General features: G+C 42.2%; 1 protein-coding gene across 3 annotated transcripts in view; it reads left to right on the forward strand.

Annotated features, from left to right (window-relative positions):
* BMPER (BMP binding endothelial regulator) overlaps nucleotides 1-27,689 on the forward strand; it is a 291,522-nt gene that overhangs the window by 95,090 nt on the left and 168,743 nt on the right. For all 3 annotated transcript variants that reach the window (XM_020969089.2, XM_020969086.2, XM_020969088.2), the window contains one exon: nucleotides 2,065-2,147. In XM_020969089.2, coding sequence (XP_020824748.1) covers nucleotides 2,065-2,147 — 83 coding nt within the window. The remainder of the gene's footprint in view (nucleotides 1-2,064; nucleotides 2,148-27,689) is intronic.

A 27,689-nucleotide genomic window follows, 5' to 3' on the forward strand; every position in this document is an offset into this window, starting at 1 on the left:
CTAACTAAAAATAAAATAAAACACAGATAATATTAATATGTCGTTTTCTAACTCAATCTGTAGCCTGCAGGGATGGTAGTAGAATTCAGTGGCCTCTGTGTCAGTTAGAGTTTGACACCTAATGCCTAGAAGACAATCACTGCATTTGGCCCCTAGGTTTGTCCGACAAGATCCAGGCCTGGGGGTCTGCTTTCCACTCTGGGAGGGCCATTAGTATGAATTAGTTTGCAAAGAATGGTTGTAGCTTTCCCGTGTTTCCAGAAATCCCTTAGAACACACACACACACACACACACACACACACACACACACACACACACACACTCCTGTTTAATATTGCTGCAACCAAGGATGGTGATGAGACCAGATGTTTGCTGAAAACAGAGACCTGGGTCTCTAAGTGGATATAGGGTAAGCTTTCTACTCTTCTGCCGCTGTCCAGTGCAACAGGTGGGACCCAGGATATTTCTTAGCCTGAATTGCATTTTAGCAGACAGGGAGGTCATCTGAAGCTCAGTGGGTTGCCCTAGGCTCTCGCTCTATCCCTCCTCTCCCCCCATCTTGTAGTACTTTAAAAAGTCCCATTAATTTTCTAAAAAGGATTTCCAACATCTCCAGCATCTTTTCCCTGCTTTGGGCACATGCCATGGGGTTTGGGGATGACAGTGTCTTCTTGCTACCATGCTCTGTATCTATATTGATCTTCTGCAGGGCAGGGCTCTCTGGGTTCTAGGGGACTTCCTCTTAATAGAGGAAAGGTCATCTCTTAGCACCCTTTGTACTTGGATTGGGTTCCAAAGAGCTTTGTGTGGGGATAACATGACTTTGCTGGTTTGGAAATGCAAATCTTTATTCAGTGTGTGTGTGTGTGTGTGTGTGTGTGTATCTTGTACATTTCAAATTTCTTCCATCACATTTTAAAGGGGAGGACATTAAGTCAGGTCTAAAGTACCCCTTTAATTCCCTGCACCTCTTTCCTTTCCATTTCATAGTATCGTAGGATGCTCGTGAAGCCAGGCAGAGTAGATGAAGTATTAGACTTGAAGTCAGGAAGACCTGGATTCAAATCCACCCTCAGCTGCACCTTAGCTGTGTGACCTTGGACAACTGTTGGCCTCAGTGTTTCCTCATAAGTAAAATGGGAATGATACTAATAGGGCTTATCTCTCAGGGCTGTTGTGAGGATCGAGTCAGATAATGTAGGTAAATCACTTTTCAGGCCTTAAGGAGCTAAATAATTGTCAGCTATTAGGGCTGTAGGGAACCTAAAAATCACCTGCTCTAAGCACCTCATTGCAAGATTAGACAACTGAGGCACACAGAAGCTGTGTCTTTTGTAAGGTCATACACTTAGTGACGAGGGCAGGATTCAAACCCACATCCTCTCCTTCAAGTCTCCCCTGAGATTTTTGTCCCCTCCACACTCTCCTCCTCTGTTGAGGGCTCAAAAACTGTAATTGTTCTCTTTTCTTCTTCTCAATTGATTCCCCCCCCCCCTTCCCAAACCTTCAAGATACTTTGTTCCAATGTAGATTCTCCAATTTTATGAAGGAAGGATTCTTTGCCATAGATAAGGAGAAATTGCCCTTTCCTCCATTTTTTTCTCTCATAGTTGACATTGCTACAGCTTACTTTGCCCTCCCCTCAATTACATTGTATCTATTTTCCATGCCGTAGTGGTTCCATGGGCCCTTACAGAAATCATAACCCTGCCTCTTGTTCTTTCGTTTCTGGGAGAGCCTCCTGGAGCCAGGATTATGTGTGTCTAAATATCTGATAAATGTATCTGAGCCTACGTGAGATGTCTCCCACTATAGAATGTTAGCTCTTACAGTATAGGGACTGTTTCATTTTTGTCTTTGTATCACTAACATCTAGAACAATGCTTGGCTATATAGTAGGTGCTGAGTAAATGCTTGTCAATTTATTTATTTTGTTGATTGATTTATTGCTTGATTGGGGAAGAAGAACAAAGAAAGTGGATGGGGAAAATATGTGTCCTTCAAATCTGAAGGACAGCATGAGTCGGAAGCATGCCTAGACTGAAGTCTTCATTTCCTTTCAGGATGTGTCTTTGAAGGAGTTCAGTACCACGAAGGGGAAGAGTTTCAGCCTGAAGGCAACAGATGCACCAAGTGCATGTGTATTGTAAGTACAACCCGGGGTCTTTTAAGGAGTTCCTTCTTAGGCTGCCTACCTGGGAGTGTCACGCATTGGACTTTTCTATCTGCTCTATTCTTCTTCCCCAGAATCTTCATGTAGCTTTGTGATTTGGTGGTGTTGAGAGTGTCCATGACAATGTTGTTGCCATTATAGGGCATCATATCGTGATTATTCTTTCGACCTCAATGTGAAAGGAGTGTTCTTCTCTTAGGGGCCTGAGAAAAGGGGCCAGAGATGGAAGGCATGAATTCTAGGGCCTTGGTGCCTTTTCATTCCTCTGTAAGGAACCTCAGAGGCCATAAAATCTAACCCTGTCATTTTTAAAGACGGGGAAACTGAGGGCCAGAGAGATGAAGTGATTTGTCATGAGCTTGAGGCAGTGACACTACAATGATAGGCTGCTACATGGCACAGAGTATAGAGCACTGGGCTTGAGATCAGGAAGACCTGAGTTCAAATTCTGCTTTAGTCACTAGCTATTTGACCCTGACCAAGCCACTTACTTTTCTGTACCTCAGTTTCTTCATTTTTAAAATGCGGGGTTTAGGCTTGGCCTCTAAGGTGGTTCTGGCTCAAAATCTTTCATCTTATGACACTATAGGAGTTAGGAGAAGCTCCAGCTAGAAGTTCAGAGTTCATGGCTGGAGACAAGAAGGGGAGAGTCACCACCTCTGACAGATGAAAGAAGCCAGAATTTAGGTACCCATGATTATTGTCATCCTCATTGTTAGAACCAAAACTGTAACAAGCAGTTTCTGAATTTCTGTCCTAAGGAATAAAGGGCAACTTCAGGGAGATCTCATGGGGGTGCAGCTGTCAGGGCCAGGGAAGAGAAGGAAACTGGTCCTGGGACAATACAAGTGTCTGAAGAGGAAGGAAATATAGAGGCTCCTGTACCAACTGTTTTATCTGTGAAGTTGGGGAAGGCAGAAGAGGAACGTCTCCTCCCTTTATGGTACTTTTAGCATTCTTTAAACTTTCAGCCCTGGGCCAAAGCCCTAGTCTCTCCACCTTAGTTCTAACTCTGGTTAGAATGGAGAGACAAAAGCCTTGACACACTTGTTTTTTTTTATTAAAATTTTTTTTTATAAGTTATTATATAGCCTGTACTTCCCACTGTCTCCTCCCCAAACGAACATGAAAAACAAACAAATAAACCCTATCACAAAGATGAATAGTTGAGCAAAACAAATTCCCACCTTGGCTATGTTCAAAAAAATATCTATCTCATTCTTCATTTTAAGTTCATCACCTCCCTGGCAGGAGATGAGTGGTCTCTTTCATCTTCAGGTTTCTGGATTTGAGGTTTATCATTGCACTGATTAGAGTCAAAAGTCTTTCAAATTGTTATCTATACCATTGTTTTTGCTATAGAAATTGTTCTCCTGGTTCTGCAAACTTCCCTCTGCATCAGTTCCTAGACATCTTCCCAGTGTTTTCTGGAACTGTCCCATTTCATTTGGCACAAAATAGTCCATTCCACTCATATACCCCAATTTGTTTAGCCATCTCCCAATTGGAGGACATCACCCCTGTCCTTAATTTTCAATTTTTGGCTACCACAAAGAATGGATATAAATATTTGTGTCTACGTGAATCTTCTTCCCCTTTTTTTGATCTCTTTGAGAATAGGTCTGGTAGTGATATTGTGGAGTCAGAAGGTACGCACAGCTTGGTAATGATAAGAGTATAGTTTCATACCAACCTAGAATGGCTGGACTAATTCACAACTTTGTCTAGCCCACGTCGATTGTTTTCTTCTTTTGTTGTCTTTGCCAGTCTGAGGGGTGGGAGGCGGACTTCAGAATCTCTCTAATTTTTTTTTCCAGTATTAGTGATTTGGAACATTTTTATACAGTTGTTTAAATCTTATATTTCTTCCTTTGAAGCTGCCTGTTCATATCCTTTGGCAGTTTTTCTATTGGGGAATGGCTCTTACGCTGACACATCATTGGAGAGCTCTTTGGCGGTCTTAACATTAACAATAACAACAAAATGGACATAAACCCCAGGTGGCAGGAGAGAGAAATATCGGCTCTTGACAGGCTGCTCAAAATGTCTCTTTAATCCCACCAAGTTACAGTAGTGATTTAGCAAGATCGCATTTTTTAAAAGCTTTTAATCCTTACTAATAAAGAGCAGATTGTCTGAAGAGGACTTGTGCCTTGGTAATGCAGCTTCAGATATTAAAGAAAACACATAAGGGGTTTTAGGATCTGAAATTCATCAGTCCTGAATCACATGCGGGTCCTCATAAATCACTGGGGTTGTCAGGACTCTGTCAGACTCTTCTCCACCCTCCCCCCCCCCACCGCATCCATCAGAAAGAACCCAGAATAAGATAAACACAGCAGACTGAGGTCAGGTTTTAGGGAAGGAGGGAGGGTAGAAGGGAGGAGGCAAGATGTCTGGAAGGCAGGCAGTAAGGAAGAAAGGAAAGGAAGGAGGGAGAAAGGGAGAAAAGAAGGAAAGATGGGAGGAAGAAACAAAGGTGGGAAGAAGGAGAGAGGGAAGGAAGAAAGTAAGGAAGGGAGGAAGGAAAGGAGGAAGAGAGGAAGAAAGAAAGGAGGGAGGGAAGGAAGGAAGAAGGAAAACAAGGGAGGAAAAAAGGGGAATAAGGAAGGAAGGAAGAAGGGAAAGAAGGGAGGGAGGAAGGAAGGAGAAGGGGAATGAAGGAAGAAAGAAAGGAAGGTAGAGAGGAAGGAAGGTAGGGAGAAGGAAAGGAGGAAAAGAAGAAGAAAGGAAAAAGGGAGAGAAGGAAAGAAGGAAGGAGGAAAGCAAGGGAGGAAGAAGGGGAATAAGGAATGAAGGAAGAAGGGAAAGAAGGGAGGGAGGGAGGAAGAAAAGGAAGGAGGGAAGAAAGAAAGAGGAAGGAAGAGAGGAAAGCAGGTGGGGAGGAAGGAAGAGAGAATGGAAGGAAGGTAGGGAGGAAGAAAAGAAGGAGGGGAGGAAGGAAAGGAGAAAGAGAAGGAGGAAAGAAAGGAAGAAGGAAGGGAGGAAGGAAGGGAGGGACAGAGGGAGGGGAGAAGGAGAGAAGGATGGAAAGGAGAGAAGGAAGAAAAAAGTAGTCTGGGACTATGCAGGAAAGATGTTTGTTCATTTATTCATCTAATCAAAAAGCATTTCTCAAGTTCCTACTATTTGTTAAGCTCAATTAAATTCAATGGAGCGGTATTTACTAAGTGCTTATTTGTACCGGGGTTGTGACCAATGCTGAGAATACACTGACTAAGATGAAACTGTCTCTGCCTTCGGGGAGTTTATGTTCTACTTGACTATTCTGTTAACAAACAAAGTCATTTAGCCCTGAAAGACATGAGAGTCAGCCTGTTCAGGCTCAGACGCACTGATTTTTCTTTGCTTTTCTTCTCTTTGGGAATAAAATTAGGCCGATTCTATCTAATCAGGCAGAAGGCATTTTATTTAGGCCACTTCTCTTGGCTATATGTTCCAAAGGAAAAGCAGCCATCTATGCCATATCAACAGCTGATTTTCCAAATAGAGATCATTTCTCAATCTGATTTACCTGGGGATTGCAGGTTTCTTTTCTTTACTGGTAATGTTTGGATTATGTGTCAAAAGTAGCATGATTTCACGGGCGGGAAGGCCTGGATTCAAATCCTGATTTTCTTACTAGCTTTCTGTATGACCCTGGGCAAGTCACTAAATCCAAGGGCCCTTGACAGCTAAGATTGAAAGCTACAGGCAGACAGTAATTTATATAGACATACCTAGGTCATTACTAGATTTTTGAAGAAAATTCTTTGTTGTGTCAAGAAAAGCCTCGTGTATCATACTTCTCACAGACTTGTTAGGGCCCAACATTATTTGTAACCATCAAACCATATTGGGTGTGTTTGTAACCAGCATTGTGATATTATGTAACTGTATTGCTAAAAATGAATTACAGACCTAATTAATAGAGTGTTCCTGAAAAAAAAATGCTACAGGCAGACAGGTTGCTCAAATGCATCGGTAGAGGCTGTTTCCGCATTGAGATTTCCCTATCAAAAAAGCTCCCACATTCAGAAGGTGTTGAAGTGAATGAGGAAGTCAGGGGCTCGTGGTGAGCTGTCCTTGAGACAGTTCTTTGGGATTACGTAAGTGTCCATCTAGAAGGAAATGGAGAGCTCATCTGCTAACCTCTTGGCTTTACAGTTGTACAAATGATGAAACCAATGATGCCCTAAGCAGTTCAGTGACTTGGTGAGGATGAAACAGCTCCCCCAGTTTGTCTTTCTATTGCGTTCTGCACTGGGTAGGGCTTCCAGACCCGAGGCAGATCCTTCTGGATTAAAATCCCGCCTCAGACACTTAGGAGCTGTATGACTCCAGGAAACTCTCACCCAGTCTGGGTCTCAGTTTCCTCAACTGTGAAATGAGAGGACCAGACTAGATGTCCTCTTAGGTCCCTTTCAGCTCTATGTCTATGACCCTATGCAGCTAAGATTATAAACTCCTTGATGACCGTCTCACAGGATGGCTGACACATAATTGGCACTTCATATGTGCTTGAATGAGTGAATAGATACTTCTCTCCCTCTTAGGATCACTGGGGCTTTCCAACCATTGAGTCCAATTCCTCCTTTCCTTTATTTTATAGATGAGGAAACTGAGGCAGGCAGTGGTTAGTGATTTGCCCAGAGTCACCCAGCTAGGAAGTGTCTGAGGCAGGATTTGAATCCAGGTGCCCCATACTCCAAGCCCAGTGGATCTTATAGCCTCTATTGCCCATAAAGCTAATCCTGTTGACTTTAATTGGGTGATTTCTTAGCTTCAGCCTTCACTTCAAGGGAAAAGATGGGGAGAAACTAGAGAGTTCTTGGGAAGAGGGGGAATGAGGTCAGGAATACAGTCATTCATTCACCTTCCAAATTTCCTTTCTCATGCCCTCATATGAACATAACCAGGTTCTTAATTTTCATAAGTGCTTTTTTTTTTCTTTTGATGTAGCACGTTTGAAAGGGAGGTTTTGGCAAGCCAGGGCCCTGATGGGAGAAGTGTAACCATGGAGACATGGAATGCAGTGCTCCCAACTCCCAACTGGGGCTCCTCCTTCCTCATGTAATTACAAAATCCCTATTTCGTTGGCCAGGGTTGCCCTGACTGTAGGCTCGAGGGGCTCTGGCATGTGAGGTATGTGGGAGTGTAGGGTGCCCTCATGCTGAGGGATCCAGGTTTTACCCAGGCCTGATGGCTCTCAGAACCTCCAGCTGAGGACAGGAGGAGGGGCCTCATGAGTCCAAGGTTGCCAGGTTTCTCTGTGAAAAGGAAGGTTGGGTGTTGTAAACCTGCCTGTAATCTGGGCAAGAAGAAAAAAAAATTAATTTTGTTCACTTTTCTCTGGTGTTGCCAAGGTAGGGACTCTCTGAAAAGAAAACACCTGACCTTGAGTTTACTCAGGCCCCATATGTATTTAATATCTGTAGATTCCAAATGGGATAGCAGACAGAGAGCCGGCCTCAGCGGCTCAAAAGATCTGCATTCAAGCCTCCGATTGGCTTTGTGGCCTTGGGCAAGTGCCTTAACCTCCTGGTCCCCCCAGGGAATTCTCTAAGATGATATGGTACAGAACAGGTGCCTCAATAGAGGGCATTTCTTGCCAAGAATCCCCTACCAGTGAAGTCCTAGGTTCAGGCCCCCCAAACAACAACAAAAGATCGTTTTGCAGAGGCATCCTGTTTGGTAGAATGTGAGACTTTGAATGAGCTCAGGAAAACCTGGATTCAAATCTTACTTGGACAAGAGTTCTAGGCTAGTCACCTGATCTTCCTGAGCCTCAGTTTCCACATTTGTAAGTTGGGGATGTGATAATAGCATTTACCTTACAGGAGTGTTAGGACATAGATTGGACCTGTGATTTCATCAATGCAGAAGACAGAACTCCTTTGACCGATGCAGGTCGTATCTTACAGCCTTACTTGGAATGCTGAAAGCTCAATTAAGTGACTCACCCCAGCGCATGTTAGAGATAGGACTTGAACCCAGGTCTTCCCAGCTGCCATGTCAGCTTCTCCAGCTACCACACTGCACTGCCCCTCCTTGCACATAGAAGACAGTGACAATGAAGTGGAGCGATGCACATGTTATACAAAACCAAAAACATCATGAATGAATGAATGCCGCATTAATTAAGTACCTCCTCTGTGCAAAAGACTGGGCTCAAGTGGGGGCAATGATGAGCAGAAAGATACTGCAGTCCCTGCCCTCAAGGAGCTCCCATGCTGACAGTGGAGACAACACCCAGGGAAGGTTTCAGTATCCCTTGCATCTCAGAAAGGGGTGCTTCAAACCCACTTCAGGCATGTCTAAAAGAGAAACCTGTGACCCCCTGTTACTTTCACAGCTATTTAAGATCAACTCATGTTTTTTTTTTCTGATTTGTCATTGAGGGGTCATAGTGAATAGAGCTCAGGACTTGGAATCAGGAAGACCTGATTTCAGATTCTGTCTCAGATTCCTACTATCTCTGTGACCCTGGACAAGTCACTTAACCTCTATCTGCCTCAGTTTCCTCATATGTAAAAGTGGGATAATCATAGCACTAACCTCCCAGGCTTGTTGTGAGAATGAAATGAAGTGATATTTAAAAATAGAAATAGAAAATAAAAATAGAAAGCACAATATAATTATAATCATCATCATCATAATTATTACTGTGATTATTGTTAGTACCAGGCTTGAAATGGTTGGTATAATCACTTTCAGTATCAACTTTGGGACCTGATCTTCTTCCAGCTGGAATGGGGAAATATATACTGTTTATCAAAGTGCCAGTGAGGCACTGGGCACAGATTCACACTGGTTCAGGTAGATGTCACTGAAATAATTCAGGAAGCCAAAAATTATTAGCTACTTTTAGAGACTCCCATAGCAGGAGACCCCCTGCCCTCTGGGTCCAATGTCTTTCAAAATGGTCCTTCTCAGAACACACACACACACACACACACACACACACACACACACACACACAAATAACTAAATAAAATATATAAATACAGATGAATATATGTGTGCATGTGTATGTGCATGTATGTGATGTATTGTCGTGACTCATTTCTAACATATAATGTTTTGTTGGTTTTTCTTTGGGTCAATTTTTATTCATTCTCACTGTTTATGAGCAAACTTTGTCTGGTCCCAAGGTTAGCATGTGGTAGCATGCTAGGGACGGAATTCAGGGCCCTCCTGATTTGTCTCCAATCTGCCTACCTATCCTTATCTTTTCTCCCCTTCATATATTCTACATCATAATAAGACATACTGTGTTTTCTGGGTCTACTTGTCATAAGAGCATTTCTGGCCTTCCTTTAATATCTCTATTTGCTTAAGAAAAGGAGGTCATGAAATTCGCTATAGCTCTGGGGTCAATGATTAGTCTGCAAATTCCAGTGTTTACTGACTAGTTTTTTTTTTATCCTTCTTGCTGGGAAGAGGCTACCCACCACCTGAATCTCCATTTGTGGGAGCCTCTTCATTCCTTTAAGTTCTGAGGCCTCCATGGGGCCTTTTCTGAAATCCCTTAGGCAAAAATGACTTTTCCCATTCCTGGCTTTCTTTCGCCTCTATCATATTATCCTTATTTATGTATATGTTAGAGTCTGCCCTTCCCCCAACCCCAATTCAACTTCAAGCTGCATGAAGGCAGTTACTGTGCCATTTTCCCCTTCAGTTTCATATCCCTCTCGTGAGCACACAGTATCTCACACAAAATTTAAAACTATGATTTCAAGGATGTAGGAAGCTCCTGGTGTGGAAACTGTTTCTACTGGTGCACATGGCAACTCCTCAGTAGTTTAGAGTTGCCTGGGGCTCCTGAAAGGTTAAGTGTTTTGCCCAGGGTTGTGTCAGAGGGGACTCTTGAAGTTAGGCCTTCCAGAGTTCAGCTCTCTATCTGTTATGCCACAGCTGCCTCTCTACACACATAGTAGGTCTGTTGAACCGAACTGGTCAATTAGATTTGCAAATCATTGTCCATCTCTTATCCCATTGGGTCCTTGAAACAAACCTGGGGAGTCAATATTATTACCTTATTTTATAGATGAGGAAACTGAGGTATGGAATGTTAAGTGATTTGCCTACAGTCACACAGTCCTTAAGTGCCTGAGGCAGGATTTGAAGACACATCTTCCTGACTCCAGGTCCAATGCTCTATCGACTGAATAACCATACCTAACACTAACTTAAATGACAAAAGCTGTTTTTGTTGTTGTCAGAGTCATATCAAGAAGCACTGAGTACTAACTTTCTATGAGAGGCAGAGTGGTTGTTGTGGACAGAGTCAAGGCTTAGGTTCAAGTTTCACCTTTGATATGTACTATCTGTGTGACCCTGGGTAAATCATTTGATTTAAAGTGTCCCTGGTAGAACCCTAAGATTGTAAATTGTTCTCTAACCCTGTGAGGCCACAACAAACAAAACCATCGACACTACATTAAACCCTTTACACACCTTAAAGGGCAATATAAGTGCTATTATCATCACCGTCATTATTATGAGGATGACAATGATGACGTTACCCAGAATCCAGGAGCATTCAGGAACGGCCTACACTACAGACATTTTTGAGATGATGGTTTCTATCCCAAGAATGAATCATGGTATGTTTCCTGCAGAAAATTGACCACTGTTTAGAACACATCCTCACTTCTCCTTGGCCTGTGCTTCAGTTTCTCTTTCCTGTGTAAGTGGACTCCGTGGGCGCCACGCCCCTTTGTCTCAAGAACCTTGGAGTGCAAGGGTGGGGTGGAAGGGAGCTGGGCTTGGACAGCACAGAGCAGGAACTCTCAAATTTACAAGGCTTCTGACCAAGGTAGTGGTACAAGGTACTTTGCTCTCATTAATACCAAAATATTTTAGACTCATTCTGCTTGGTGCGCATGTGAAATCACTTACTGATGGGGAATGGGACTCACATGTTTGCAGGATGCAGTTAAAAAGATGGCCAGTGTTCAGTCTGTAAAAGCAGCCAAATTAACTAGCGAAGATCAATTGCTTTTGGTGACAAAGGTGAATGGTAGAGAGAAGGCTTCCTCCCCTTTCTCCCCAATAAACCTGGGTTGTTAATGGACTGTCTGTGATAAAGGGGCTCCATTTTATTGGCTCCTAGAAGCCCTGAAGTCCATAAACACCTTTGTTCCAACTAATAGTCTAGTAAAGGCAAAGTGCTGTCTCCTAGGGAAAAGGAGCAGTTGCAGAAAACTTTGAGGAGAGAAGAAAGAATAAGAGTACCTACATCCTCCTCCCAGGCCTTTTCTTCTGTCTCTCTTTGCTTTTCATTCTTCCCTTCCTTCTTTTTGCTTTGCCTTGATTTCTCTAAAGCCAACAGGGAATAGAAGAGATGGAAATTAGAGTGGGTGAGCTCAGAAAGGGGCATGGTTTTATGTGCAGCTCATGTTGCAATCACTGCAAATTGCTTTGCAGGGAATCTCTATGGCTTCTCTTGGATAGTTTGTTTGGAAAAAAATGCCTCTAAGCTTTGAAGATTCCCCCACTGTATTACAGCAAGAGAGAGGAGCAGGAGTAAGCACCCATCATCAATTGGCTATATCAAATGCAGAGTCCAGAATCTGATTCTCCCTTTAACATTGACTGCAATTACATGGCGAGTATGATTTTAGGGAAAATCTTCTTAGCAAATGCACAGATGGTCTGTGATTTCTGTGGTGACAGTTTGGGGCAGCAGTCTAAATGGCAAGCCTTTTACTGTTACCTTTTTCTTCTTAAAAATGGAAAGTTGGGTCCCTCCATCACTGCATCTTCTCTTTGCATATCTGCTGAATTTATGGAAGTGCCCAATGATCTCGTGCTCCTTAGCTATGGAATGTCATGACTCCTTCCTTCTTGATGGAAAAGAGAGGAGTCTGGTAGCATTTCTTTGAGCTAATTGAAATGGAAGGTTGGGTGAGTGAAAGTTGATGACTTGGACAAGGAAAAGAGCATCACAGGTACTTCAGAGGAGTTCTGATCTCACCAATGTGGCTACTGTCTCCCTCCATCATCATGGCCTATTATCCTCTTATCTCATGGAATTCTCCATTTCCTCCCATGCATTCTCCATGGAGGATCTACCCAATTAGCTGGGATTCTTCCTTTAGGGATTTTAGTGTTTGGTGGAAGTCAGTCCCAGACTTGGGCTCACCTATGATGATGGATGGACAGATGTATGGGAAGGGATAAGGATAAAAAGTAGCACAAGATAATGGATAGAGAGCCAGCCTTTGGGCCAGGAAGTCCTGGGTTCAAGGTCCATCTCTGACTTTGTCATCCTGTCATTTAACTCCTCAATGCCTGCAAGCAAGGATCGATGACTATCAGTTACACAGTGGATTAAGTTATTTACCCAAGGTTTTGAAATTAAGAAGTAGGAGACTTGTGATTTGAAGGGGATGGTATCAGAAAATACTCATTTATGATGGATACAGTTCCTATTTCAAGGAGAAATATGGAACAGTGATAAACATGTGATCAAAGAAGCTATAAAGAGATAGGGACAGTAGCTATGATTTGAATGGCATAGGGTACTCTCAGATGAGGAAGCTCCCTCTGCCAAGGCAGGCTGGTCCCTTCTTTGCACCTAATAGCCTTACAGTGGTCTACAGCAGGGGTGTCAGTGCAGCCCCAACATTTCCCATAAAGCCAGATTAAAATATTTAACAAAATAAAATAGAACATAGAAAATGTTAATATGTGATTTTCTAAATCAACATGCAGCCCCTAGGAACCAATGAATGATTTAAATGTCCCTTCCTATCTGAGTTTGTTGCTTCTGGCCTAGAGCAAAATGACTTGACCAATCTTGTGCCAGAGATAGGAATGGAACTCCTGGACTTGGAAGCCTGCTCTCCATTCACTTCATCTTGTTGCCTTTCTGATAAAAAATATAGGAATAAACAATACATGGTCTCAGATTTCCTGGTATTTTTAGGAATGTATATGTATTTATTATATAATAAATAAATATATATATATACTATATACAGTAAATTATTATACTATACATACATATACATATATTATATATATATATATACACACACATATACTCACATGTTTGTAAAAATATCAGGAAATCTGAGACCATGTATTGTGTGTGTATATATGTATCTATATATGTATGTGTGTGTATATATATATATATATATATATATATATATATATGTATGTGTGTATGTATGTATATATGTTTCTAATGGGGACAGGGGTAGTTAGAACATCTGAGAATTAGATAGTGGTTAAAGAGAGAAGGTATAAGCCCAAATCCAAGATTGCAAAAATGAAAGAAAGGAACCCTGATCAGAGGTCATGTAGTCTATTCTTCTGACAAAACAAAAGGAAACTTGGCTATCCCCTTTTATGGGCTGGATCACACTTATCTCTCTGGAAGGCAGCGGCAGCCAGAATCCCAGTGTAAAGATTGGGATGGACATTGAGGGTAGGTAGAGGAAATTAGCTCCCAGGAGAAGCTGCCTTCATGTTGGATTCCTTGCTAAATGAAGCCTGGGGGCAGATCCAAGAGACCACAGGGATTCTAGTGCTGTCATTCTTACTGGGTCAGTAATGATGAGAATGAAACATGATGGAATTGAGGTCCAGGCACAGGATAGCCCCAGCATCTCCACTCGGCCAGACAGTCTTCCCCCATTTCTCACCAGCTGCGCAGTTCTTGGACTTCCCTGGACCTTTTTATCATGCATTTGAGTTGGTCCCCTCCCCTCCCCAGCCTTCCCAGCTGTTCAGCTTTCTTTTATGTATTATAGTGTAAGCTCCTTGAGGGCGGAGAGGGATCATCTTGGTTTTTATTTGTATTTGTAGCCTCAGCACTCAGCCACAGGGCCTGGTACCTAGTAGGTTCTAAATCAATGTTTATTAATGGATTAATCGACCTGTCAAATGGTACTGTAGGAAGGAACTAGATGAATCCTCCTGATCTTGGATAGATGGAACCTGACAATCTCTGAAACTCTGTTTCATGTCCTTTTCCTTTGTTCTTTTGTTTTCTTTCTGTTCAATTCAACTCAATAGGTGTTTTCAAAACACTTCCTATATACAAGACACTAGGAATTCAAAGACAAAAGCAATCTACAGGGATTTTTTTCAGAGCTTGCCTGGGGAGAGATATGGGGGAATTTAGGTGATGAAAACCAAAAACTACTAATAAAAAATTATCTTAAAAAAATAAAGAGCTACTATATGCCAGACACAGGGAATTCAAAGACAAAAACAGAAACAAACTTTGTGCACACAAGGGTAATCGCAAACATATATTCAAAGCAAATAAGATAATAAAATACAATCTCCCTGCTCTCAAGGAGTTTACATTCTAGGAGTTCACAGATGAGCACTAATGGCTGGGAGGAGGAGATCAAGGAAGGCTTCAGAGAGTCAGAGAAGCTAAGAGCTGTGAGGAGAAAATAATATTTGTAAAGAGCTTTGCAAACCCTAAAGCACTATATGAATGCTGTCATCATTATCATCATCATCATCATCATCACTCTATCTGCTGGAAGCAGTGTTCCTGGCTCTTTCTCAATCCGCCTCTTACTCTCAACATGGACTAAAAAGCCTCTTCTTTTCTTCTTGTATTCATTGGAAGCCAATGCTTGCTGTTGGATTTGGCATCTCCAGTGCTGCTCTTATGTGCCTTTGCCGTTTTCTGGTAGTCCCCTGGTCCTTCACACCCTCCCTGTACTTGCAGGCTGTTGGCCTCCTTCTGTCTTTACTTGCTTCCCCATCCATCCTGGAGCCTGTGAAGGGCTCCCACCGAAGGTCCCTGGACTCTTTCACCCCTTTGACATGTGATGACAGTCCAGGTCTTGGGTCACCTCAGCCCCTTTCTCTGCTCCCATTCCCTGGCTGTTGTGAACTGCTGTCAACTGGGTTGGTCAGTCAGTTAACATGCATTTATTGAGCCCTTCCTGTGTGTCAGATATGCTAGAAGGACAAAACAAGTCACTGCCCCAAGAAGCTCCCATTTTAAAAGTGGAGAAAACACATACATAACTAGGGACATCTGAGTTCTGTACAGAGTGGGCAGGAGGTGATCTGAAAGGGAAAGGCACATGGGGGGCCACTAGAGGACCTATGTGGGCCATCCCAGCTGGGCAATTAGACCATACATTCCTTGGGATCAGGGATTCTTTCGGTTTTGGTTTTTCTATCCTCAGTGCCTCCTATGTCCTTAGCAGTTCAGAAATGTGTGTTGATTGAGCGATAGATCCCCAATCCTTTTATTTATTTCTTACTGACCTAGAGCATGCTCCATAGAAGTGATTCTAAAGCTTTTCTCCACTCCCTACCCACTCACTCCATCTCCATGTCACCCATTTGGGCAGCTCAATGGTGCCATGCTGGGCCTGGAGTCAGGAAGACCTGAGTTCAAACTCAGACTCACCTATTACTAAGTGTAGGACTCGGAGCAAGTCACTTAACCTCTGTTTGCCCCAGTTCTCTCCAATGTCAAATAGGGATAATAACAGCCCACCTCCTAAGGTTTGGTGATAGGCAAATGAGCTAATAAACTGCTTGGCTCGTAGTAAGTGTGCAGTTAGCATTTATATAGCTGAATAAGGAATGCAAAGCAATTTACCTGGCTTTAAAAAAAGTCCTTTCCTAAACCCAGGCATGCTTAATCTACTTGAATATGTTGCCTAGACTCCGCCCAATAGATTGAATGCTTCTGGAAGGAATGGTAGAGAAGATCTTCAAGGTCACCAGTCCAAATCCCACACTACAGGTGGGAAACAACAACAGTACACCCCCACCCCCACCCTCACCCCCACCACCTCTACCTCCACCACCCCACCCCACCCTCACCCCACCACCCCCACCTCCACCTCCCCCCCCACCCCCCACCACCTCCACCTCCACCCCCACCCTCACCACCTCCACCTCCACCTCCACCCCCACCCTCACCCCCACCACCACCTCCACCACAACAACACTGAAGTCCAGAGATAGTGACCCTTAGTGTCAGAGCCAGGATTGAGAACCAAGAGTTCTGCCTCTAACAGCTGGGGGCTTCTCACTGCATGACATGGACTCTAATGTTTTATAATGACTCATCTTTCTAGAGAGATTGAGGATTTGAAAAGCCCTTTGGTCCAGACAACCTCACCCAGGTAGCCAATAGGGGGCCTAGGCTCTAGCAGAGTGAGTGACTAGGGGCTGGCACTCAGTCTCAGGAAAATGCCTTCCTTGGGTTCATGAGAAAAGTGAGATACTTTCTAGGAAGCTGGTCCACTTCTGGGTCTAAGAAGATGCTTTCCTTCCCAATGTCAGTCCAATCTGGGTTTGTTTTCTAACTGTAGGCTTATGACAACCTGCTCTCCAATCTGCTTCAGAGTATTGGGCTGGCTCTATCATATGGGAAGGTAACAGGTTTCTTGGATTCTTATGGATCCTGCAAGGAAACAACATTGCAGATTGGATAAAGGGTGAGAAGCTGCACCTAGAGAATATTAGTTTATTCAGGGGGATACACAAGTTCTGTAATTCTGTATTATAATTCTATAAATACTTCCTTTTCCTTTTTATTTCTCATTCCCTCTTTCTCATCCCTTTATTCTTTCCTCTTTTTTCCCTCTCTTCTATCATTCTCCTTTTCTCTTCTTCCCTTCTTTCCCTTTTTTGCTCTCTCTTCTTTCTTTTCTTCCTTTTCTTCCTTCTTCTTCCCTTCTCTCTACTTCTTTCTCTTCTTTTTATATTCTCTCTTTCTTCACTTGCCTCTCCCTCTCTTCCTTTCTTTCTTCCTTCTCTTTTTCCTCTGTCTCATGTGCAAAGCAATCTGCTAGGTGCTGGGGAAATTAGAGCAACTACAATAAAATCAACAAGCATTTATTAAGTGATTGCTGTATGCCAGATACTATGCTAGACACTGTGTAAAAAAAAAAAAGCTTTGTCCCCAAGGAGATTACATTCTATGAAAGGGAACTTTGTGTATATATAAATAGATATAAAATATGTATATACTCTCTCCTCTTTCTCTCCCTCTCTCCTTTCATTTTCCTTCCCTCCTCTTTCTCTTTCCCCACTCTTTCTCCCTCCCTCCCTCCCACTCCCTGTCTCATAAATAGAATCAGACAATGTGACTGTGATTAATATTATTTTGTTTCTACAATGTTCCAGATGCTAAAATCTGAAATCTATACCAGGAGTTTTCAGACCTCTGACCATAGCTCAAGTCAATTCTAAAGCCAACTTTCACAAAGAATAAAATAGAATTCTTGTGCTAGAGTCTGTTTTTTATAACTTTTCTTGGTATTTTCTACAGACTAGTGAAAAAATATCCTGCTGGATCCATTTTTGTGTTTGACTAAATCAAAAATGGCTTTATGTGACATAGTCATAATAAAGCTATATCTTTTGGCCAAATTTAAAAAAATGAATGTCATTAATGGTAATATATTCTTTATTGAAAGTGACTTGGGCAGATGGGAAATTAATCAGTTTCATTCTGTTATTAGTGTTGATAGATGTCTTAATATTAAGTTTTAATACACTTCCAGAGAGTTAGGGATAGTGGTGATGCTGATTTCCCAGCTCTTCTTGACCTTGCACGTCTGGTTTTGTGAATGATGAGGAGCTGACAGGCATGACAATCCCTGACATTGGTGGGGAATGTATTTCTTTTCACCTCCAAGTTTAAGAAGAGGGGAGGTGGGAGGGGACTCTGGAGATCTTTTTGGTTTTGTTATTCGGTTTTCAGCATCTATAATATTCGTAAACAGTCCAGCTGTCTTTAATAAAAGAGCCCCCTAAATGAAAGGACAGATTTGGCACATATCTCCTTCCCTCCTCCCAACACAGACCCACACATAACACTCATATGCACAAACAACCCAAGAATCAGCTTGCACAAGGGTTTTTAAGACAGATTGTCAGTCAATGAAACAACACCCTTTTTATAACTAAGCTGTATGAATAACATAAGTTACTTTGAGGGATTTTCCATCTCTTGTGCATATTGCTACTCTCTCCATGAGTGTAGATTACAGCCTTCTCATCCTGTGTGATTAGCATCAATCAAAAACACTTGATGCCAGGTGTGGTAATGCACACCTATCATTCCTGCTTCCAGGAAGGTTGAGGCTGGGGGATTGCTTGAGATATAGGGAAATCCGAGCTACGGTAGAGCTAAAGCTGATTGGGAATTCTCCCTACTAAGTCCATTATCAATATGGCAAGCCTCTGAGAGGCTGCCTAAGGAGCAGTGAACTGGCCCATGTCAGAAATAGAGCAGGTCAATTATTCTTGGCCAATTAGTGGGATTGGGCTGGTGAATGGCTGCTTACTTCCAGCGTGGGCAAGGTCCCTACATCTCAAGCAATCCATCAGCCTCAGCCTCCATGGTAGTAGGAATTATAGGTGTGCCCTATCACCAAGGAGGATTCCAAAGGCCCCACATTGGTGAAATCCATATGGACTTGGTCTACAGTATGTTGTCAAAGAAGCTTGGGATAAATTGCTGACTCATGTGATTTGTTTATGGATATGGAGGGGTATATGATGGAGATTCAAGACTAGATCACTTCCATGTGAGATCCCAGAAGGGTTATCGTTTAAGAATCCTGGATTGAGTGATCATGCAAGCAATAAACAGAAGAAACTGAGCAATGCATCAGTGCAGACTGCAAAAAATTAACACTGAATATCCAGCAAATTATGAGCTGATGGTTAGAATCATACAAAGAAAATTCACACTGTCTTTCATGGATTGACAGATGAACCCCCATACTACAAATGCATACTTTAAAATGTCCTTGGTTCAACCAGAACCTGGACTTGAACCGTAGCATTATCGTTTACTGAACAGTTGTCTACTATCACCCAGCTCTAACATTCTGATCCATAAAAATTTAAGAACACGGTTTAATAGTCTCCATAAAGTTTAATAGCTGTCTCCATCCCAAATACTCATCTCCGGGATAAGTTCTAGCTTTCAAAATATTGAGACCCAATGGAAGAAATAAAAGATGTTGCAACAGGATGAAGCATGTATCCCCGTCATCCTGCCTACTGCTGGAATTGTCCTGCATTTCCTCTCAATGAACCTACAGAAGATAAGTTTACATCTGAATACTTTCATTCATTTACAAATAGACACTTTATCCATCTGTGCAAGAGTCCACAGAACATTAAATATACAAGAACAAAATCAGGAGAACAACTTGTCCCATGGCTGTTATATCCGAATTCTGTTGAAAAGATGAGGAGATGATGACGGTGATGGTGGTGGTCATGATGATGACGATGATGATGATTCCTGAGCACTCGTATTTCCTTCCTGGTGCTCAGAACCATGATAACCGGATGTTTCTATATGCTTAGGTCAGTCTGTGTGGTGTAGAGCAGAGGTATCAAACTCAGACCAGCAAAATCCTGAGTGTGGCATGAACCCAATTAAAATGTAATTGAGAAATGTTAACAAAACTTGTGGTTTTCTAAGTCAACATGCTGCCTGTAAAGATCTGGACTTGGAGTTAAAAAGACCTAGGTTCAAATTCTGTCTCAGGCCCTCACCAAATGGCAGTGGGCATGTCTTTTAATCTGGTGGAGCCTCAGTTTCCTAATCTGTAAAATGGGAACAATAGCCTTTCCCTCAGGGATTTTGTGAGGGTCAGATGAGATAATATATGTAAAGTTCTTGGCTAGCCTTAAAGCTTTAGAGGTGGGACTGACTCTTAACCTCTTTGTGAGTCATGAGCTCCTTGGTGAAGCCCATGGGCCCCTTCTCTGAATGTTTTGAAATTCATAAAATACATGGCTTACAAAGGAACCAATTATGTTGAAATACCGTATCAAAATATTTTTGAAAAAGAAGGGCATGGATCCCAGGGTAAAAACCTGTCGAAGAAAAAAATAACAATATCGTACTCTTATGTTGTAGGCATAAGTCTGCCAGAAACAATTAAATTTAACACTAATCTAATATCTAAAGCTGTTTTTAGTGGGGGTGAGAGAGAGAGAGAGAGACAGACAGACAGACAGACAGACAGAGACAGAGACGGAGAGACAGAGAGGGAAAGAGAGACAGACAGAGAGACAGAGAGACAGAGAGAGAGAAAGAAGGTCCAAGCTGGCATAGTTTCCCCATACCTTCTGACAGGGCTGCCACAAGATCACTGTAGATAACTTTTAGAGGGTTCTTGGACCAGGAAAAGATCATCATCATAATAATTGTTGTTCAGTTGTTTTTTACTCTTGTCCAACTCTTCCTGACCCCATTCGGGGTTTATTGGCAGAGATACTGAAGGGGTTTGCTGTTTCCTCTCCAACTCATTTTATAGATGAGGAAACTGAGGCAAATGGGGTTAAGTGACTTGCCCAGGGTCACAGCTAGTAAGTGTTTGAGGCCAAATTTGAACTCAGGTCTTACTGACTCCAAGCCTAGTGTTCTATCCATTGTACTACCACCAGCTGCCTCTTCAAGGCCATTGAATTCAACAATTACATTTAATTTAACAATTAAAAAAGTCATTGACAATGGAAGGAATCATTTCAGTAGAGTGATGGGGATAAGGAAGCATATTATAGAGGCTAAGCACCCTATTTTTTTTTTTTTAGTGGTAGCTTGATGAAGGCATATCCCATTCTCATTCTCTGAAAGAGTTCTTGGGCTCCAGTGCGTCTCTGTCTCTGTCTCTGTCTGCCTTTCTGTCTCTCTCTGTCTCTGTCTCTGTCCCTGTCTATCTGTCTGTCTCTGGCGGTCTCTCTCTTTCTCCTTTCCCCTTGTTGTGAGAACCAAATTGGATATTTATAAAATGGTTAGCATGGTGGTTGGCCCATAGGAGGCACTTAGTAAATGTTCCCCTCTCTTTCCCCTCCCTACCCTGTTATCAGTAGTAATATAGTATCATCCCAACCTACAGATGGGTAAACTGAGGGTTGGAGAAGAAAACGACTTACCTCAGGTGGTGCAGCTAGTAAGTATGGAAGCCGTTTCAAGCTGTCCGTGTGCACAGTGAGTGAGGGAGGCTGTTGTTATTGGCTGGACCAGTGTGGTGAGCAGTGTGCATGGGACCTGCCCAGCAGAAGGGGGATATGTGATCTCTCCAGCTGTCTGGGCCCTGGCAGCCTCCAGAGTCTAACTCTGCGGCAGACCAGTCTATTCTGAGGAAAGTTCAGATGGCTTTGAAAGCCAAACCCCTGCCATTTTTTTTTTAGAGGGCCTGGGGTGTCTCATTTCTTTCCTGTTCAAAAGTGGAATTTCTAACAGCCCAGCAGGAGTGACATTTCCAGTTGTAGAAGACTGCCGATTACTCTGTGTCCCTCAGCTTATTGTTTAGGGAGGAAGCTTCAGCATCCTTCATACATGCATGTATGCATATATATGTGTTTATGTATGTGTGTGTATCTATGCATTTTTTTTTAAGTAGCAATAATTTATTTTCTCCACCTCCCACCTCCCTTCCCTAATTTTGGGGGCCAGTGGGTAGAAAAAGAAAACTCTTATTACAAATATGCAAAAAAACAATCCATATCAGCCACGTCCAAAATGTGTGTCTCTTTCTGCACCTTGAGTCCATCACCTCTCCGTCAGGAAGTGAGTAACATTTGGGATCTGTGTCTTTTCTCCCTATCGCCTCCACCCCCTTCCCCAACTGACGACAACTTCACATGTCCTTCACACTCAGTCCTTCACACTCAGAGAGACAGGCCTGCTTCTAAGTGCTCTCAGGCTTGCTGCAAAGGAGGAAGCCACGTCCCTTTGGACCGCCTCACAGAAAGTCTCCCAATTGTAGCTTCCAGGGCTGGATTCCCTTCATGGTACTGGACAGATTGCCCTTTGGCCATTAGGAGCACAATGGATCCAGCCTGATGAGAACTTGACCTCCCAAAAGAGTGGACCCAAAAATCTCTCCAGCCAGACAAAGCAAACAGATCAAAGCAGCCAGAGGTGAGCCTGTGCCAAGTCGGAGGTTTAATAACAAGGCAATTTTAAAAATTAAAACCAAAGCCCTCAAAAGAATTTTTAAAAAGTGCATTTTCTCCTGTTTTCTTGGGGGAAAAAATATGGTGGAGGAGGAGACCGATCCCAGAAGATGCAGCTACTACCCTGCCTTTCCTGGAGGTCTATGCTTCTGGATTTTAATTGAGCTTAAAAAACAAAACAAAACAAAAACCTCTTAATGTGAATGTGAACAATATCTTAGTGCAAATGTGGGTGCTGGGGTTCAATGCTGGCTCTGCTGTTTACCACCTACTGGACTTTGGTAAAGACTCCTTCAATGCTGCCCTCCCGCTGGAACCTTGGCCTCTTGCTGCTTGGAAGCCAGGTTTTGAAAGGTGAGCCTCATTTGGGCCCAAATCAAGCCTCCCCACAACCATTTTGGCCATCTTTGCGCCATCCCGCCTGCACTTGGGCCACCATTCTTATCATCCCCCTCCCCTCAATTTCCATTTCTTTCTTCTCCTATGAGACTGCAGTCTTCTCAAGGGCAGGCACTACTGTGTTTCCTTGTATTTGTCTCCCCATTACTTATCACAGTGCCTGGCACATAGTAAAAACTTAATAAAGATTTGCTTTTCCTTTCTTCTTTCTCTCTCCCTTCTTACATCCTCTTTCCCCTTCCCTCCCCTCCCTCCCTCCATCCTCTTTCCCCTTCCCTCCCTCCCTTCTTTCCTCCCTCCCTTCCTTCCTTCCTTCCCATCCCTTAATATACATATCAATAAAAGGAGAGTATTAATAATAGGTGACATTTATATTATGTTTTAAGCACTTTTTGTATATTGACTCCTGTTTCTTGTAATAAGCCTATGATAGAGATGCTGTTATTTCCACTTTACAGACAAGAAAATTGAGCCTCATTGTGGTTAAGTGACTTGAGTAGGGTCACACTGCTGGCAAATGTTTCAGGTGGGATTTGAACTGAGGTCTTCCTGATTGCTGGCCTGTCGCACTATTTCTCGGGATGAAGCCAATTCTTCCACTCATGGTCCTTTTCGTTCTGAGAGTCTTCGGTCTTGGATTCAAGTTATATTCAATTTCTAGGCATAAGGAAGAAAATACAATTTTCTGGTCTTCTCTCTAACCTCTGTGTGTGGTCTTCTCCTAACACTTCCTCATGAGCAGAGACTCTTTCATCCTTCCTCCCACATCCTCAGCACTCAACACAATGCTTGGCACATGGTGAGCTTTTAAGAAATGCTCATTCGTTCATTCCTTACTATCCACTAATGATACTTGTTGAATAAATCCAAAATGTGGTTAAAAGGGAGTGGGCTACCTGTGAGCACCATTGTTGTAGAGGTTGGGAAAGAGGGCCGGGCTGGACAACGAAGGAGGGCTGCCAGAAGTTTCTGAGTTTGAATTTGCTGACCAGTCTGCACATCACATTGGAGAACTCACATTGTTTTTCCATTTTCCCTTTTTTTCCCTGGTATAGCAGAAAAAGCACAGATTGTCAAAGTCATAAGACCTGGGTTCGAATTGTGGTTCATTATCTGAATGACCTGGGATCACTAGACATCCCTGGAATTCAATTTTTTTGTTATGTAAAATAAGGATGCTGAATTAGACTGTCACTAAGGCAGCAGAATGCCTGGTGTGTGTGATGCCTAGAGCAGATATCTGACCTCACTCTTCCCCTATGTGACAAAATTATTTAGAGTCATAATTCTGAAATGAATGTGTAATAATGACCGGAAAGGAAAGGCAGAGAATGAAAATTTTATTTTATTGACATTTATATGTTTGTATATATGTATATGTGTATATGTATATATACATGTGTATATCTATATACACACATACACACATTATTGTTGTTCAATTTTATCTGAGTCTTTGTGACCCTGTGGACCATAGCACATCAATGCTATCCATGAGGTTTTCTTGGCAAAGCTACTGGAGTGGTTTTATATATATATATATCAAATATATGTATATCTATACACGCACACACACACATATATATTTACTCACACACACATATACACATATATATCCACTATGATTTGGGGGATACCATATATATATAATATATAAATATTGTGTATTTATGTATATACATGCATATATATGTATATATCTCTCTTGTGAATATATATTTACATACAATACATACATGTGTATATCTACATATCTACATATATCCCCAAAAGTCTTAGTGCAGTCTTAAGCTTTAATAACTTAAAACTGTACTAAGACTTTTGGAGCAGGACAGCCAGTGGATAGAGTGCTGGCCCTGGAGTCAGGAGGACCTGAGTTCAGATCTGGCCTCAGACACTCACTAGCTGTATGACTCTGAGCAAGTCACTTAAACCCTGCTTGCTTCTCTTTCCTCATGTGTAAAATGAGCTGGAGAAGGAAATGGCAAACCACTCCAGTATCTCTGCCAAGAATATCCCAGATGGGGTCAGGAAGGGTCCGGCATGACTGAACACCTCCACCACCAACCATCACCATCCATCAGCACCACTTTTGGAACACTTTGTATAATCATGATAGTAAAAACAAGCAAACAAAAAAAAGATAGACTATTACAGTACAAAAAGGAAAAAAAAAGATTTTACTTTTTAGTTTACTTTTAAACTACTTTTAAATTTACTTTTAAATTACATGAATGAATTTTTGAAAAAGAGAAAAAAACATACCTCCATATTGTTTTGTCACACTAATGAATAATAATGTGAGGATTTCTCTTTTCGAGCCTAACTTCTGCAGGTTTGTCATTGACTTTGTCCAAATTGATGCTCACATATTGATGTTTCATAGCTGGATTTGTCCCTCCATCTTCTCTTAGAGTTGATCAAATGATGCTTTAAAATTAATTTTAGTTAAATTAATTTTAATTAATGTTAATTTTAGTTTTAAAAGTTTCTTTCACGTGAAGCAAACAGATTTGTAAAAAGTTCAGAAAAATCTTAAAATGACCCCAAAAGTGACTTTATTTTGCTGAACTTCACCCCAAAAGGGAGAGGGCTATCTTTCCACCCAGTTCTAAATAGTTTCCAACAGTGGACCGTCCTCTTTTTAGGTAAATGTGATAGTCACTACAATATAGGAACCAGGAGCCATTGCTGACGCTGAAATGAGCCTCATTCTAAGTTCAGCTAATACAAACTTAAGGCCTGTCTCTAGCGCCCTGGCATCAGTTGTCTCTGGACTTGAGTTCTGGGGAATTGTCGTGGTTGTACCTGCCTGCTTACCTCCTGGGGCTGAAACCCTGTCAGTCAATCCAGAGTCTGCAAAGTTTCCTCTGGGAACAAGGTGGGCCTTCTACCATTGTCTTTCTACAGCTCTTGGCTTGGCCCTTTGACAACCCTAATTCCAATAGTTTTTATCATTGTTTGACATGCTTTACAAACAATTCACCCCCTCATTGTCGGCTCTAAGATTGCTTCTGGCTTCTTTTCCTCTTGTGCAAAGTATCTTTTCTCTTTTTCCACCTTTAGAAAGCGTGGAGGAGTTGACATGTGGAAGCCAGAGTCAGGGCTAATATGAGGAATTATTGTTTTCATCTCCCCACCTTCATCCCCACATCAGAGGGAAAATTTAGATTTAGAATAAGTAGGACCTTCCAGAGCAGTGTATTTCTCCAAATGGTTTTCAAATCTGGGCTATTTTAGTGTTATTTCACTTATTCATTCATGCAAATTTATTATCTGTCCTTCCTACTTCTCCTTTATTGAACAATTTTTAAGAAAAAAATGAAACCCTTGTAACAGCTTTGCACACAGAGCAAATTCCCCCATCAGCTATGCCCCCAAATGTGTGTCTCATTCTGTATTTGAAATCCATCACCTCTCCCGTGGGAGGTGGGTGCTTGTCTTCAGTCCTCCGACACCATGGTTGCTCATTGCTCTGGTAAGAGTTCTAAAAGTCTTTAAAAGTTGTTTTTCCCATATACCATTGTCATTGCTTAGATTGGTGTAGTTCTGCTCACTTCTCTCTTCAAGAGGTCTTCCTTGAACTATTGGATTTATCGCGTCCTCCATGTACTTTCTGACTTCATGCCTTTGCCCCGGTCATCAATAACGGTCCCTTCTACCGTCCACCTTTCAGAATCCTTATTTTCAAGGTTCAGCTCCAGTACCACCTCCTCTGTGAAGTCTTCCCAGGTCTTGCTTCCCTTCCCCCACCCCATGTGGTTGGTATTCCTCCTCAAATTACCTTGAATTCATCTATCTGGGTTCCGTTTCCCTGGTGGAATATAAGTTCCTTGGGGACAGGGCCTATTTTGTTTGTTTGTTTGTCCTTTTATCCCTAGCACGTAGCAGAGTGCCTTGGAAGTTAGGATGTCAAAGTAGTATTTGTTGAATTCAGTTGGATAACCTTGGTTATTTTCCAGCCCCACCTAGTGGTCCAATTGGTGAGCATTCTTTCCTTTAAATGGAACCTGGAATCCTAACATCTTTCTGCCAGTAACTCCAGTTTGGAGACTGCTTTGTGGTTTCCAAGGCCCGTTTCCAGAATCCTGTGACATACTGCTATTATTCCCATTTCACTGTCGGAGTAACTGAGCCTTAGAGATGTTAAGTTACCTCCCAAAGGCAACCCAGCTAAGAGGTGTTAGAGCCAATTCTCAAACTCACCTCTTTGGAATTTAAGTCCATGATTTTCCTGTTATTCTATGTAGCATTTCCTTAGTGCTAGGAGTTTTTAATAGGGAGAGGAGGAAAAGAGAATTAGAACAAATGCAGTTGAAAAGAGGATATGGCTGGTATTTCCCCATAATCCAAATGAAGAGTTTGGTTTGGGACATGTTAATTTCCAAATGGTGGCTGAACATCCAGGCGACAATGTCCCTAAGGCAGTTTGAAAGGTAGATCCCGAGTGTAGAAAACCCAGGCTGGAAATACAAGTCTGAGGACTGGCAGCATCATTGACTTAGACCTTGAGACCATCTAGCCCAGCCCCTCCATCTTACAGATGAGGAAACTGAGGCACAGAGGGGCTAGATGACTTGTCCTGGGTCATACAACTAGTAAGTGTCAGAGGCAGGATCTGAATTCAGGGCTTTCTGATTCCAGCTCCAGTGCCCTATTGATGTTACCCTGCCTCCTCTGCTATCTGAGGCTATAGGACTGAGTACTGTGCCCCAAACCATAGTGCTATGGCCAGGCGAGTCTCTAAATAATAGCTGTTGAATGAATCAATACAAACCCATTCCTCTCCTGGCTTATGAGTCAATGCCTTCATTATACCACAGTGTCTTTCTGTGTTGAGAAGATTCATATACACTAATACATGCGATGTTTCCCCTTGGGATGCAAGAGGAAAAAAATCACATTTGTTAACTGGGTGATCACAACTTGATTCTCATAAAAATTGGTGAGGATTTCAAAGCAAGCTGTTGGCATTTGGTGTAATTGCTTAGAAATGAGACCAGTGTTATTTCTGAGTGTCCTGCACTATTTGTGACTTCAACTGATGGTCATCCATTTAAAGGATGCCCAAGCAATCATGGCTAAGCTACCTTCTTAGAAATGATAAAAAAAAAAAAAGAAGCGATCAACCATGATATCACAGTGAGATGTGTCCCAGTTTAGAATCTGGTTGTGGCTGTCCCATTGCCATAATGG

Source organism: Phascolarctos cinereus, unplaced genomic scaffold (genome assembly GCF_003287225.1).
Source record: "Phascolarctos cinereus isolate Bilbo 61053 unplaced genomic scaffold, phaCin_HiC Scaffold_4;HRSCAF=312, whole genome shotgun sequence".
In the NCBI taxonomy this organism is placed as follows: domain Eukaryota; kingdom Metazoa; phylum Chordata; class Mammalia; order Diprotodontia; family Phascolarctidae; genus Phascolarctos; species Phascolarctos cinereus.